At 36.1% G+C, this 15,548-nt stretch overlaps 3 protein-coding genes and 2 pseudogenes across 5 annotated transcripts; 2 read left to right on the top strand and 3 right to left on the bottom strand.

Annotated features, from left to right (window-relative positions):
* Positions 1-767: 767 nt before the first annotated feature.
* Positions 768-2,142, bottom strand: LOC120132935 (probable pectate lyase 19). The gene is made up of 3 exons (XM_039149613.1): positions 1,416-2,142; positions 1,215-1,326; positions 768-1,128 (listed from the first exon to the last, which is right to left on the bottom strand). Exons 1-3 carry the CDS (start codon positions 2,140-2,142, stop codon positions 768-770), a joined length of 1,200 nt encoding a protein of 399 aa, XP_039005544.1.
* A 696-nt stretch (positions 2,143-2,838) lies between these two features.
* Positions 2,839-5,922, bottom strand: LOC120132996 (probable serine/threonine-protein kinase PIX7). 3 transcript variants are annotated; one of them, XM_039149670.1, is made up of 6 exons: positions 5,402-5,922; positions 4,538-4,869; positions 4,305-4,440; positions 4,017-4,156; positions 3,813-3,936; positions 2,839-3,605 (listed from the first exon to the last, which is right to left on the bottom strand). In XM_039149670.1, exons 1-6 carry the CDS (start codon positions 5,574-5,576, stop codon positions 3,085-3,087), a joined length of 1,428 nt encoding a protein of 475 aa, XP_039005601.1. In that variant the 5' UTR covers positions 5,577-5,922; the 3' UTR covers positions 2,839-3,084. The 3 variants fall into 3 exon arrangements, with proteins under 3 accessions (XP_039005601.1, XP_039005600.1, XP_039005599.1); XM_039149669.1 differs by having other exon boundaries at positions 4,017-4,153; positions 4,538-4,872; XM_039149668.1 differs by having other exon boundaries at positions 4,538-4,872.
* A 1,768-nt stretch (positions 5,923-7,690) lies between these two features.
* On the top strand, positions 7,691-8,881 carry LOC120132997 (annotated as a pseudogene).
* A 238-nt stretch (positions 8,882-9,119) lies between these two features.
* Positions 9,120-9,728, top strand: LOC120132936 (annotated as a pseudogene).
* A 282-nt stretch (positions 9,729-10,010) lies between these two features.
* On the bottom strand, positions 10,011-14,089 carry LOC120132998. Its single transcript, XM_039149672.1, has 9 exons — positions 13,777-14,089; positions 13,098-13,230; positions 12,556-12,607; positions 12,328-12,403; positions 12,101-12,183; positions 11,614-11,710; positions 11,484-11,529; positions 10,560-10,648; positions 10,011-10,455 (listed from the first exon to the last, which is right to left on the bottom strand). Exons 1-9 carry the CDS (start codon positions 13,832-13,834, stop codon positions 10,145-10,147), a joined length of 945 nt encoding a protein of 314 aa, XP_039005603.1. The 5' UTR covers positions 13,835-14,089; the 3' UTR covers positions 10,011-10,144.
* Positions 14,090-15,548: the final 1,459 nt, after the last annotated feature.

The following is a 15,548-nucleotide window of genomic DNA, read 5'->3' on the forward strand; positions in this document are numbered from 1 at the left end:
TAGTCACGAATAGTTTTAGGGTATATGGTGTGGTGTGCTTTTCTGTGATAGATGCTCGTGTCTGGCGCTGGTGGAATGTAGTCTGTCCTGCTGCTGACATGGTTCAATCGAAGCTTTTGTCTATTCTTAGGAGTGGGTGGTCTGTAACTTTGGTTCTTCGTTGGGATTTTGCATGTGTCAGCTAAAGTGCACAGGTTCTCAAAGGAGAGTTTTGGGACTCCTTAAATCTGGTATGGATCTTCTTTTTTGAGGAAGTTCGGTATGGGCCGACCTATTTGTTGCTATATGCAAAACTTTGATTATGTACCCATGCTTGGAGATTGTTATTTGTTCGTGGTTTTTTTCCTGTGTATTGTGGGATTTCAAGGGAGCGGGTTGTTGTATGCTTTTGGCTTGGGTATGGTGTGGTTCGGACGTTGTGTAGTGGTTGCTACTTTTGAATCATTAGCTTGTTTTGGTGCTGTTTCTTCCCTAGTTACGGGTAATATTTTCTTCCATGACGAATAATCAAACTTTCGGTTATTTCGACGTTGAGGCTATATATTTACATGTCATTCTCTTTAAAAAATATATATATATAATATAGTTGGAATGAATAAAATATGAATCATTGTTAATAAAAGATTTAAAAATTATTTTATTAAAATACTAACATAATTTTAAAAAGTGCAAGGTAGATCCACCGGGGCAGTCGCTCATCATCTCCTATTGTTCATCTTCTTTACATGATTAAAAAAGAAAAGAAGAAGAAGACAAGAATGAAGATTTTAACAAGGGCTGCCCTTTTTGCACTCAAGAGCGCCGGCAAATTTAGTGAGTTTTCCGACAAATGTTGCGGGCTTGGCATCGATCATCTCCATCTTGGTGAAGTCATAATGTGGAGATACGAGTGGTCCCGATGTCCTAAAACGAGCTCCGTTCAACAACAAATCTCCTTCCGATCTCCATATCCATTTGCTCCACTCCGACTCCGGCGCGTAGTTTCTGTTCGTCACCTCTTTCGCATCGTTGTCTTCCGGTGCAACGAACCTGTTGCCTTGGCTGATAATGGTGGGATGCATGCTGCCTCCTAGGGCATACATTTTCCAATGCGTGTAATCATTATTAACAACATGAAAGAAACCCAACCTACGTGGACGTAAACATGATTTTATATTAGGAGGGGAACGAACTTTTAAAATATACGATAATTTGATCGGCCCATCCCTATTCACCTGCATCTCGGCATTCTCTGTATCAGTTCTTTGCCGAAATGATTGAATGTTACCGTGACCTGCATCAGTTTATCTGTTGCGTAGCTGTCGCTTGCACCCAATAAAATCACTTGAACCGTATATACCGTTGGTTATGTGATATAGTGGTGAAAATATGTATGTAATGTGAAGAACATAGTGTGGAGTGTAAGTGTGTAACGTCGTTGTGATGGGTGAAATGACAATTTGAGATTGTGATGGCCGTGGAGCCTTGGATTGCATCGATGAGTCCGTCTTGGCATTCCGACATCGAAATGTGATCGAGCCAGATGTTTGTTGATCCGAATATGTTGATGCCATCTCCGTCGCCCATTGTCCGCTGGCCGTAATGATCCATCGAATCCCTTATCACGGCACCCTTGCTTGGAAGGATGTGATGAACATGAATGCCATGGATGATGACATCCTGCACAAATTGAATCGTGATGCCGGCTCCGTATGCGATATGGACGTTCGCTCCACGACCATCGATAGTCTTCTTGCTTTGCATAATTAGCTCATGCGACAACTTGATGTGCATGTCGCGAGCGAAAATGATCCACAACGGCTCGTCCCGGATCATGGCCCAACGTAAAGTTCCTGGTTTGGGATTTAACACGTCATCGTCGGAATCGTCAGTCACCACATAGTAGTCACCATCCTTTCCTCCTTCAGTTTTGTGGCCGAAACCAACCACGCAATTCGCTAGCTTCTTACGGTTTTCGGCCCAGTTATCCCTGCACCGCCAGCATGCGTCGATGGGGTTGGTCGCCATGCATGGACCCTTGTACTTCTTGTGTTTTCCCCTCAAGATCCTCCTGCCGGTGCTGTTACCACCATCATCACCATTATCACCATCAACCAAACCCCTGATCTCCTCGCTGGATTTTTTAAGAGCCCTGAACCACATTGTCCATTAAATACAATTAATTAACACACATACATATATCACATGTGAATAATAGAAGTTATGATTGAGATTTACAAATGAACATGTTGATTGAATTTCCTGGTGGCGTTTTCTGGGTTAGGGTCATAAGCTTCCATGCCCGTAGCGCACGTTGCTGCCATACTTCATATTCAGAGATATTATATCCCCAGAGGGCTCGAATTAGTGTGGAAAATGAAAACAGGAAGACCAGTCTTGTCTTCATCCCTGTTTCTCCAATTTGTCTTCGTTTTCGTGTTTTTTTTATTTATACGAAAGTCCCTAAGATTCAAGACTGAACAGTAACTACAAGTTCAATCGCAGTTAAACACCACAAGAAAATGGTGTAAACCCGTTTCATCTAAGGCACTAAGCTTTGCTAAGTGCCAACTTTTCAAGGTTGGCCAACGATTAATTCGCTTATTTAGATATCATCTATGTGGAATTCGACAGCCTTTTGGGGGGGGGGGGTTTAAATAATGCTTCTGAGGAAACTGTGTGGTTCTAAAATTAGTGCGTAGAGAATGGGCAACCATGCTTTACAACATACTTTAAAACCACGCACTTTTTTTCTCCACAAATACCTGTGAAATCGTAGGCATCGACTTTTTCATTCGATTCAAAGACCTATAAACACGAGTATCCCTGAATGTGCCGGAGAACAGTACAGGATATTAATGAATAAAAGAGAAATAAACGAGACGGGCTTCCTTGAGCTCGATGAACTAACCACAATGCAGCACATCCATTATGGCTTGTGCAGTTCTACTGGTACAATGAAACAGTGGAATATAGCAATACAATCCTTGTCGAAGAAATCCAAGAGGTACCCATCTATTTTGTGTTGACTATGCATTCTTGAGATGCGGGTATGGGGTACGGATATGGACCGGATTCTAAATATCAACATAAAAAAGCTTGAGCCTATTGTTCTTTTGCTTTAGGCTTTGGTGATGGAGGAAGATGGTGACCTGGAGAAACATGGGGACCGTTCGAACTGGATAAGCTCCTCATAGGTTGTCCGTTCCTCATTACAAATCCTGCCTGTGCTCTGATGCCATTTTTGGCAGTTAAGTTGGAGGACCTAGTACGATCGGATTGCATATTTTGGAAGTAATAGGAGGAGCTGGCCATGTCTTTAAGGTTTGGAAGGGGCTTTAGTGTTTCAACAACTTTACTCATCCGAGGTCTGGCTTTAGGATCTCGGCAAAGACATTGTGCAGCAAGCTGGGCAGCTTTCAGTGCACCTTTGATCGAAAAGTGCCCTTCAAGGCGAGGATCTAAAACCCGGAAAAACCTTCTCTTGTCTCCTAGATGTGGTCTAGCCCATTCCACAAGATTGTGCTCCCCATTTGGTCGGTTTTTGTCCATGGATCTCCGGCCAGTCAACATCTCAAGTAATACTACTCCGAAGCTATACACATCACTCTTTGATGTCAAATGCCCTAATTAATAACTGTGTTAGATTTATGTAACCAAAGATTCAAATGATAATGAAACAATCATAGAAGAAAGTAAGTTCCCGATAAAATTGTTATGCAGTTCGGTTAACACAAACATGAAATGCGAGCTAATTCAAAAACCGGAGCAGCAAGAAAGTTGGGTATAAAGCAAACTAATTTCAGAAATAAAGTGGTAATTCTACCGCATACCAGTCATTACATATTCAGGTGCTGCATAGCCATATGTCCCCATGACTCGAGTAGATATATGAGTTTTATCTCCTTCGGGACCATCTTTCGCCAGTCCAAAATCGGAGAGCTTGGCATTGTAATCCTGATATTGGCAAACAATTTTTTAAAAAAAGAAAATAAATAAAGCTAGGGAGAGAATATTTTTCAGTCTCGGCTACATACTGCATCTAACAAGATATTAGATGTTTTAAAATCACGGTAAATCACTGGTCTTTCTGCTTCTTCGTGAAGAAAGGCAAGACCCTTTGCGGCACCGAGTGCGATTTTCATTCTAATAGACCAAGGAAGTGGCAAGGACCCTTCTGCGCAAAAAATGGTTATTACCAGATAAAATTAAGCACTGATCGACCATGGATTTGCAAATGCATAAGGGCACAAAATAATCGTAATAAACACTAGCAAATCGTCGGCCACACTAAAGGTTTCACGAAACAAGACGTGATAACATACTTCTGAAGAGGTGATTCTCCAGACTTCCTCGTGGCATAAACTCGTACACTAGTAATCTGTGATCATCTTCAATACAGTAACCAACCAATTTAACCAAATTAGGATGGAGGAGGTTACCGAGAAAATCCACCTCAGCCTGCCATATGATGCAAAACAAGGAAGTTCAATTGAAAAAATAGTATGAAAGAAACGTTATTCACAGAAAGGAAACAAAACAGATTCGGATGTCAAACCAGCCATTCTTTGTGACCCTGAAGTCCATCGATGTTTAGGGTTTTGACAGCTACAGTAAGCCCCGTACCGGGTTTTACGGGAGCAGTTCCGTTCTCCTCAATCCAGCCTTTGAATACGCAACCAAACCCGCCCTCACCGAGAAGACTTTCAGGTCTGAAATTTCTGGTAGCTAATTTAAGGTCAATAAAAGTGAACTTCAGAAGATGTGAAGCGACTTTCAGTTCCTCACTGAGCTTCGGTGTCGATGAAGCGCTTTCCGCATTACTAGTGGTTGTAGAAGACACTGGAACAACTGGCTGATCTCTGCTGTTCTCTTTCGTAGGTTCGCTTTCCGCTGCATTTGTAAAAAGAAAGAAGTCATCAAGCTCGATGGTTATAAAACAATAATCAAAACTACCAACTATCATATACCATTTTATATACAAGCATTTATCATACACTAATTAACCTCTTAAAGGATCAATCTTTTTCACTCTGCTTTAACTTCTATTCTTTCAACCAATACCCCTCAAAAACATGTTAAAAAACATCACTAATTGGTATTTAATCTCAGTAAAAACACAAAACTATACTTTCTCTGCCTGATTTGTACTGTAAAGATTGAGTTTTTTTTTTAAACACCAAAATTTTTTGCTATAACCTTAAGATTCTCTATACTAAAATCTCTGCTAAATATTCTCATACAAATGATCACATCCTTTACCTCAATCCATTGGGAAAAACATTTCTTAAGCATCCTTTTTGTTCACTTGAATATATATACATCCACATATAACATACATACATACATATAATATAATATAAGAAAATTGAGGATTAAAAATAGCTGCTTTAAAAAAAGGAGAAAGGAAAGAGAAGATTACCATAATGAGTGCTTGTTCTTCCACTGACAGAGTTATCAACTCTTGATCTTGAACACATGCAGCTTCCCATGAACCTCAAACTCACCCAACACCCTGTTTCTTCTTCTCCACCATCTCTCTTCTTCCTTGTTGAATTTTTCTCCATCACTTTTCTAGATTCATTACCAAAACCCATCTTTCCATAAACTGATCTAAATTCCGTCAAAAAACAAACATGTTTTCAACACCCAGAAATATTTTTAATCATTAAAAAGACCCCATCTTATGAAATCTCAAATCAAGTGGTTTCAGGCAAAAAGAAAAAAAAAGAAAGGATCTTTAGCTGGGAATCACCAAGACCCAGATTATAAAATTTAGTCAAAAGGGAGGTTTTGAGTAAGAGAAAGACAAAGGAGGGCTCTGCTTGTGAAAGGGGGAAAGTGTTCAACAAAGGGCAGTTTGGGCAGTATGAAACACATAAAGAGGGCAGCTCGGGCAGGAGAGAGAAACAAGAGAGAGAAAGAGAAAAGTCATTCCTTGCAGTTAACTAACAACAGTAAACAGAGCATATTCCAAACCAAATATATAATCATACATAATGGTAGCGAAAGAACACGGAAGTGGATATACTTGAAAGATTTTGTTCTGTTTAATGTGTGTCTTTGGTCGGGTTAAGATTATCTTTCATCTTCATCAACAGATAAAGATACATCAAGTTCCATTGATTTGAGCATATTTATGATTTTAATATCATCAATATATGATTATGACTGTACTTATAACATACACTTAATTCGAATAATTTATAAATAATAATGAGTGAAAATGAAAGATTATCTTCTTCTTTTTCACTCTCCCCAATCAATTATTTGTAGCACATGTTTCATATAATTATGTTCCACGTTTAAAATCACAACATTAATTATATTATATACTTCTCCTTTAACATTAAATAATAAATAAATAAACAATTTACATTTTAGTTGGATTAATTTAAATAAATTTAATTTTGACAATAATAAATGTAATTTTAAGAAAACAAGAAAATAGAATGATCCAATAGCTAGGTGTGTCACCCATTAGTAAAGGTGGGGTTGGTATGCCAACATCTACCACCAATTTCACACATACCAAATATTTTTTATTTAATTAATTGGATTATAATATTTATTTTTATTTACATAAATAATATTTATCAAATTTTAATCTTAAAAAATTAATCATCCGACTACTTGTTTCATTTCATATAAATTTTTTGTAATTGTCAAATATATATTTAGAAATAATATTTTCAATTGATATGATAAAATAATAAGTTGACTATGATTTTTTTATGTATGATTAGCACAATTACTAACTCAAATCATGAATTTATTAAAATGTAATCATATTAAAATTATGTAAATGTATAAAATTAATTTAATTTGATTACTAAAAGGTTTCATATATATTTTCAAGGGCTAGAATTCAAAGTCATTTACACTTCTAAAGCGCACATATATAAATAATTAAATATGTGTTTATTTCTATTATGAACGAAAAATGATTTTTCATTAATTTATTATGTATCATATTTGACTTGATACCGACTATTACACTCCTACAACTAATATATATATATATATGAAAGGATAAATAAATTAGTAAAATTATTTTACGATTAGGGAGGGTATAAGAGTACAATTTAGTGGGTTTCATATCGTATCCATTTCATTTAGGACGAGGATGGACATAAAATTAGTGGATAGTAGACGAGTGTAGATGTAAAAAGTTATACCGTTGTGGGTAATGGATAGGTGATGGATTTGAGACCTTACATGTCCCGTATCTACCTGCCCACTAACTACTCACCATATATATTTTGTATCATTATGAATTTGAATATAATTCTAAAGACTGTTATGTAAATATTAAGATTTTATAAGACATGATTTGTGATTTAACCAAATGTTAGGGTATAAACATTTTTAGAATTTAATATTGTTGTTTCTTTTATCTCAAATTGACGGGTATAGACAGATATAAGTGGGCATAGACGGGTATGAGATGATTAGTATGTATCTAATTGGGTAGTGGGTATGAGTATAGATTTAAGAATATATACGCGTGGGTAGGTATGGATTTAAAATTTTTACCTATTGTTAGTAATGAGTAGGTAATGAATATGAAGATATTAGGCGAGTATGAGGATGGAAAAATGAGTATTCGCACTCACCCCGCATGTTTGTCATCCTTACTTAAGATTGTTTCAAACAAATTTAGATTGAGTATATACTTTTTTGTATTAAATATACCTGTAATTTTTCTATGCAGGAGTAGGGATATTGTCAATCCCATATGCACTGGCATCAGGTGGATGGTTGAGCTTGATACTCCTCTTCGCCATAGCCACTTGTGCATTCTACTCGTCCTTGCTGATTCAAAGATGCATGGACACAGATCCAAGTATCACAACTTATCCCGACATAGGCGAGCGTGCATTCGGGAACAAAGGGAGACTTACAGCATCGATCGTTATGAACATCGAGCTCTACTTAGTGGCTGCTGGTTTTCGAATTCTCGAAGGGTATAACTTGCATAACTTGTTATCCGTTGGAGAGTTTCAACTTGGACGACTAACAGTTGGTGGGAAACCAGGGTTTATTATAATCGTAGCTCTCATAATTTTGCCTACTGTTTGGTTGGATAATTTGAGCCTTCCGTCTTACGTATCGGCCAGTGGGGTTTTGGCTTCTGCAATCATCTTGTTCTCGATCATCTGGACCGGTGCTTTTGATGGTATTTGGTTTAAACAAAAGGGAAAGTTCATAAACTGGGATGGAATTCCCACTGCTGTTGGCTTATATGCCTTTTATTATTGCACTCATCCAGTTTTCCCTACACTTTACACATCAATGAAAAAAAGGAACCAATTCTCCAATGTATCTTTTAAGTTTATTTTGTTTCTGCAATTTGTCTGATTGGCTTTTAAGTGAATTTGTCTGGTTTGTTTTAGGTGTTGGTTGTCTGCTTTGTCTTGTGTACCATCTGTTACTTGTCCATGGCGATTTTCGGGTACTTAATGTTCGGATCAGATGTTCAATCACAGATAACTTTGAACCTTCTGACAAACTCAGCTCAAGGATTGCAATATATACCACCCTGGTCAACCCCATATTGAAATATGCATTGATGGTTACACCGATTGTGATTGCCGTTAAGAGCCCTATTTAGTATCGATGCGAGAAGCGAGTCATCCACGTCTTTGTCGGTACCACCCTGGTGATCAGCACCGTTTTGGTGGCTCTTACTGTTCCCTCATGTCCTTAGTTGGAGCATTTTTAAGTATCACGGCTTCAGTCACTCTACCATCCGTCTGCTACTAGAAGATATCGGGAACTTACCGGAGATTCAACGGCGAACTGGTTGCTGTAAGCCTGACCATTTTGATGAGTGTTGCAGTGGCTGCATTTGGTACTTATACATCAGTTTTAGAAATAATAGGCAAGTTTTAAACACCAATGGTTTTGTATATGCATTATTTTGTTGCAACATAATGCATTAACTCAAATCAAACTGAAGGGTAGAAGGTTTGAGTGTTAATTTTCAATTTATCGTAGTTACCATTGATACAAATTCCTTAACTGTCAGTAACCACCTTGAAAATAAAGTTTGAAATTTGAACCGCCTTTAAATATCAAACCATCACCCCAATACCTTTTATTTCTTTAACATCGGGCTTTTATCTGTTCTGAAAAAAATGGAGGAAACTGACCATGGAATCGACATTAGAGTTTACACTGCAACACCACCACATGAGAACCCTACACCAACCTCCTCCCTCCCTCGCCTGCCTTCGGAACCCGGTCGCAGGAGGAGAGTCGTGGCCAAAGGGGTTCAAAAAAACATATCCAAAACTTCCATGCTTGTCAACTTCCTACCAACAGGCACCCTTTTAACTATCGAATTGGTTCTGCCTTCTGTTTACCGTCACGGTGTTTGCACCCATGTTACCACTATGATGATTTACTCCCTCTTGGGCCTTTGGGCGGTCTCTTGCTTCTTCTTCCATTTCACCGACAGTTTCCGAGGCCCCGACAGGACGGTTTACTACGGTTTCGTCACGCCCAATGGACTGGTCCTTTTCAAGCCTGGTCTCGAAGTACAAGTACAAGGTCGGACTCACTGATTTCGTTCATGCTGTCATGTCAGTGTTGGTGTTCATGGCAATCGCTTTCTCTGACTATAGAGTTACCAACTGTGTTTTTCCGTTATGGAGGGTTTCCCATCGATGGTGGGGATTATTTGCACTGGCTTGTTTCTCGTGTTTCCCAAAACTAGATTTGGCGTTCGTTGCACCGCTGCTTGATGAATTTAGTGTCTTGGTATATATAGATAATAATTTCAAATGTTTTTGTAAGAATAAATTTCTTCGACAATCCCTGCAAAAGAATGTTCCATCGTTACTGATTTTGTATTTTCTTTTTTCTGATTTATGGAAATATTAGATTAAATCGTTGATTTTCTTCAATCTCAACAGTGAGATAAAATGAAAGGGAAACGATAAAGCTGAAGATTGAAAGCAAATCTAATATAATTATTCTGGAAAACAACAGATCAGGACAGGGACAATGCATCAGACATAAAAAGATTAGGAAATTAACCCACAAAATCATCTGAAAAATAGGAGTTGCAGAGATTTTAATACATCTAAATCGTGGACTTGCAAAGGATACATTTTTTCTATAAGGATGCAAGTTCGTGTTATAGGGAATTCATTCTGGGTCAAACTGCGAAATACGAGCAACTCGATAAGAGCCCTGCGAAACCCTTTGATAGGCAACCTTCAATTGCACAAGGAGACTTCGAGGAACACATTGGACTACTGTGCTTGGCAATTTCCATGCAATCATCAGATGAATTCTGGGGAGGATTATCTTCCCTATTAACCGATCGTTGTGCAATCAACTTACTTCTCTTAGAATTCAATGAGCAATTCAGGGCTGGTGAGTTCAAGAAGTGCGAATCGATAGACTCCATTTCATCATCTTGGCATTCAGGCAATTTCCTCTTCATCCCAGGATATACTCTTAATCCTGCAGCGTGATATCGTTACAATTAACATCAACTATCTATTGCACAGCCCATATTTGCAGGGAACTTATACAAAGGTAAATGTGAAAGCTAGTATACGACATACCAGGCAAAGTGTCCTCGTATGCAGACGACTGCAACTCCAAATCAACACAGCAACAGAAAACATTTGAATCTTTGTTGGATCCAGAAATTCTGCAGTGGGGAGCAAGCAAGGATAAGGGGTTTCATGCATCTATGTATAGTGTGCATGCAATAGCATTAGTTTAAGGGTTAATGCACCTTCTGGCCCTCGACTTTGATGTGTTTTTCTCCTAGATTTTTCCTTAATTAAAATTTTTAATTTGTATTAAATGTGAAATATAAATCTTATCTTAACACTTTAGATAATTTTTAATTTATAAATAAAAATATTAATCATTTAATGTTGTACAAAAATAATTAGGGGTCAAATTGTATATCAACGCCAAAGTCTGGTGCCAAATTGCACCAAGAAATCAGGTAAAATGGCAGCTTAATGCCAAAGTCGGGGGTCAAAAGGTACATTAATCCTTATTTTTAATAGAACATTCCGGAATATTGGCACCATGAATGACAAAATGACACAAGGCATGATTATTAGTCAATGCAAAAATGAATATGGGCTAGTGATCTTATAAGAGTTATTCAGTAAAATACAAAAATGAAAAGATTAAAACTTAAAAAGTAGGACCATATAACAAAAGGCTAAATATGTTTCTTAGACTCAAGGGTTTAGTATTAGGGACAAGTGTACGTCCAACATGGGGTAAACTCAACTATTTCTAAATTTTTTCATATATTTCAACGACTGTATTCCTGTACCCATGTCCGAATATATACCGAACACTAGGGTTGGACACTGATACTTCAGGGGAAAAATAAAGAGTTGGAATATATTAAAACGATAACAATAAGAACTTGGAATTATAACCTAAAATAAACCACGTAATTAGAAATTAGCCCTAAAAATTCCCATATTCACACAAAATGCTGAAGTATCAAACCAGACCTGTACATATGCTCCACAAAGTCATCAATCAGAACAGGCCAAGCACCTGGAAAACAACCAAGACAACTATGATCCAAATCGCACAGATATACAAGACGGGCAATAGGGCAGATTTAGGGAAGCTTAATACCTTCGGGATCATAGCCTTCCAGATTTTCATGTACACACCTACTAAAAGCTAAAACTTGTTGCCAAGTATCCTCCGAAATATTGTGATGTTGGTTTTCCTGAGGCAATCAAAGACATTAGATGCCTTAATCAAGATACTGACAGTAGTCATTAGCAGGTAGCGTCCATTTTCAACTGCTTGGCATGGACTATAAGGATTTTCAAAGGCTAATAGGGAAACTGAAGTACAAGAATGGCGCGCTTCTCCCACTCCGACAGACAAAACTGGAGCAGCAGATGTCACTCTTTAGATGCATGGATGCAGGATAAAATCTTCTACCCATTACAGTAATAATAAATTATTTATAATCAATATCCCGATTCTGATGAAACTTCTGTCCAAAATTAAAGTGGCACGTTGGAACAACAACCAATAGTTTCACAAGATGTCTCCAAGACAAACATAAAGTTTTAGACTGTTAGCAACTCGGTACCTGTCATGCTCATACCTCAACATATTTACACCATTTGTCAAGCAATCGAAACCTTCCAGCTAAGACTAATCTCCATGCAGCAACCGCCCTTCTTACAGCTATCAATCATGACAAAAGCCAGAGAATTAAATACAACACCAAGGAAATTCCTAGTATTTTACAGCTTAGATAACCTCGATGTTATTCCAACGATAAATCAGTGGAAGTATTTCCATGTAACTAATTAGCATGAGATAACTTACTGATATTCTTTTGGCCATTTTCTCGGCACATGAAGAAAACAAAATCATAGAAGCAGGAGAATTCAGAAAAGTCTGCCTACAGGAAACAACAGCAAGCCAAATTTTAGTATGGAAAACAGGATACGCAAAAATAAAACCAGTGTATCAACAATGAAAAAGTTTAAAGCTAAAGTCTGAAATACTGGTTAAATCTATCTCTCAAAGAACTTCAATGAAGAGGAATCTCACCGTAAGGTCTAGTTGTAACATTAACTTGCGAAGTTTATCAAATATCAAAGTCCTGTCACATTAAACATAACCGATACTCAATCAATAGTGTATGTCAAACAATTAGACCAAATAACCAATAAACAGGACTGGCTACAGAATCTTGTTTGGAAATTCAGCCCACTTTGATAAGGTCCTGTGGAATAATACATTTTCAAAATTGCAATTCACAGCACAAATATGATCAAAATAACCAATACACATAGGAAGAATAACATGGTCGAGAAGGGCAATTGTCACTCAAGTAAATCAGGATCAAGCTGGAATTTTCAAAATTTAAGACATGATTGGCAGATTCTAGAATTTGCAGTATCTAAGACAAGAACCACCAAAAATGGTAATACTTTCACATGGCATTCCGTAAATATTAAACTTATACTTTAATTCCAACAATTTTTCAAAGTGTCTGAAGACTCATCAATCAATTCTCTAATCCTCCTAATAGCTAGCCAAACACCCTAAACTTATATCCACAGATTATAGATATGAACACCACCAACTACCTTGAGTGCATCCTTGACTCCACCATCTTTAACAGCTGATTCAATCCATCCTTCGAGTACTTAGCTCTTTGTGATTCCTCATCTTGTTGGTACCCGTCTTCACCATGAACACATGCATTTCCTGTTCTAGGTTCTGCAAGACAGCTTAAAAGTTAAATAAATAGAGTAAACAATATATTTTTTATTAAAATAAAACAAAGGTAACATCCCAATCACAGCACAAACAGTTCTGAACTGTTCAAATTCTAAAGCTTCAAGCATATCAGTGACAGACCAAAATCTTAAACATTTAACAAATTCTTTGACCAGATCAAATTACCTTAATTACCTAAAATTTAACTAATTCTTAAACATTTAACTAATTCTTTGACCAGATCAAATTATCTTAATTACCTAAAATTTTAGGGTACTTAATTACATTAATTTTTCATAATTAAACTTCAAAATGGCCAAAATTTGAACTAGAAAGAAAAACCCACCACCCAATTATTAGACAAAAAAAGTAAACCCAAAAAAAACCCTTATCCAATTTCCAATATTTCTCCCCCAAAATTAACATGTCAAATTGCCAATCTTTCCTATTATACATCAACCGAAACATACGTTCTTTTGATAAACAAACGGAACAATGAAGGAGAAAATATCATAACAATTTTATTACAAAAAGTGGAAAAAATACCACAAAACAGCCGGTAAATCTCGAAGATATCAAGCCGATTCGGACCCAAAGAGTCCATCGGATTCGCTACAGTATCCGGAGCTCGGGCGAGTTTGGTTGTTCCTCCTATTATTATTGTTGTTGGGTGAGATATAACAAAAACTGGAAGTTGGTCTTAACGGTGCCGCTTGGAAGTTAAAGTCTCCTCTCTTCCTCTGTATTTTACGAAAATCAAGTTCCCTTTGGATTTTGTTTTTGAGGAAGGGAAAGAATGGAAACGAAAACGAAAATACTGGATTTTCGGTGAAATTAAGATGAACCAGATGCCTTCTGGTTCGGGTGAACCGGGTATCGAAAACATTCATTGTGTATCCCTCACGTTCATTACCGATCACCTCGATTTTTGTTCTCGTACTATACTTGAATTTAATAGGTTTCGATTCGATTTAATTTGATTAGGTTAGATTTTTTAGAAAAAAGTAAGTTAGAGTTAGTTCGGGTCAAGTCAAATTTTTTAAAAATATATGATCAGGTTATATCGTATTTGACTAAGGTGAAAAATACTCGACCTGAAATAAATATATAATTCTACTTTATATATTTTATGATAATTATAATAATATTTCTCTATATATTATTTTTCAATTAAATCTCTATTTTTATTAAATTAAAAATAATATTTTAATAAATATATTATTTTAAGTTGGGTCAGATTCAAATTTTATCTCAAAAAATTGGTTCGAATTTGAATAAAAAATTGGTTCGAATTTGAATCGGACATGATATATATATTTTTCGAGTCCAGAGGAGGATGTATAATTTTTGGGTCGAATCGGGTTGATCGAAACTCGACCCAAAACTGACATGGGCTCATCCTACTTGTTATGTTATATAATTATAATATAAAAGCCAAAAAAATATTATTTTTAAATAAAATTAAAATAAAACATACAATAAAGCGTTAAATTATAAAAAAAATCGTTGTAAAATAAAGAAAATAAAGTAATAAGATCAACTAGAAAAAGAATATAGGAAACAGATAAAGAAATTTATTTATTTTATTAATACTATTCGTATATATACAGAATTTCTAAATTTTATATTTATAGATATAATGAGTATAAATCATATAAAATTTTAATTTTAATGGGCATCAAAGTCTTAATAATAACATATATCATTATTAAGGTCGTTCGAAACTATGATCAAATATTAAAAAAATAAATATATATTAAATAATTAAATCTAAAATTTAAGAAGAATAAATATATTATTTGACTACTTTAGACTGATCAATATTTAAAATGTTAACACCTCATACTGAACAAATGGTTTTCTCCCCGGTCATCGTCTCATTTAATAACTCATAATTAATAAATAATGTAGTTGAAGATTTTTTTTTATATAAGTGTTTAATTTTTTATATATTTTATAAATATTTTTAAAATTTTAATTATATATGAGTTATTATTTTGTAACTTATGATATTTTTAGTTTTTATATTTATTTTTAATTTTGAATCATATATAAAGATATACCCACGAGGCAGAAACATGGCTAGACCAATGCATAAATCGAAATCCATTTAGAGTCTGGTGCTGGAAGAAAACCAGACAGAAGATGAAGAACGAGTTTCGAATGTCACAATGCTACTGAATTCGGGTTTTGAATTCAGCTTAAACTGATAAGAACCAGCTAGACTCGCAGAGTGATGAACTCCAATCGATCATGTTCCGATCGATATCGAGTAACATAAACATGAGAATTAACTTACGAGAAAGCACGGATGATAA

This window comes from Hibiscus syriacus, unplaced genomic scaffold (genome assembly GCF_006381635.1).
Source record: "Hibiscus syriacus cultivar Baekdansim isolate YM2019G1 unplaced genomic scaffold, ASM638163v2 tig00110570_pilon, whole genome shotgun sequence".
Lineage (NCBI taxonomy): Eukaryota > Viridiplantae > Streptophyta > Magnoliopsida > Malvales > Malvaceae > Hibiscus > Hibiscus syriacus.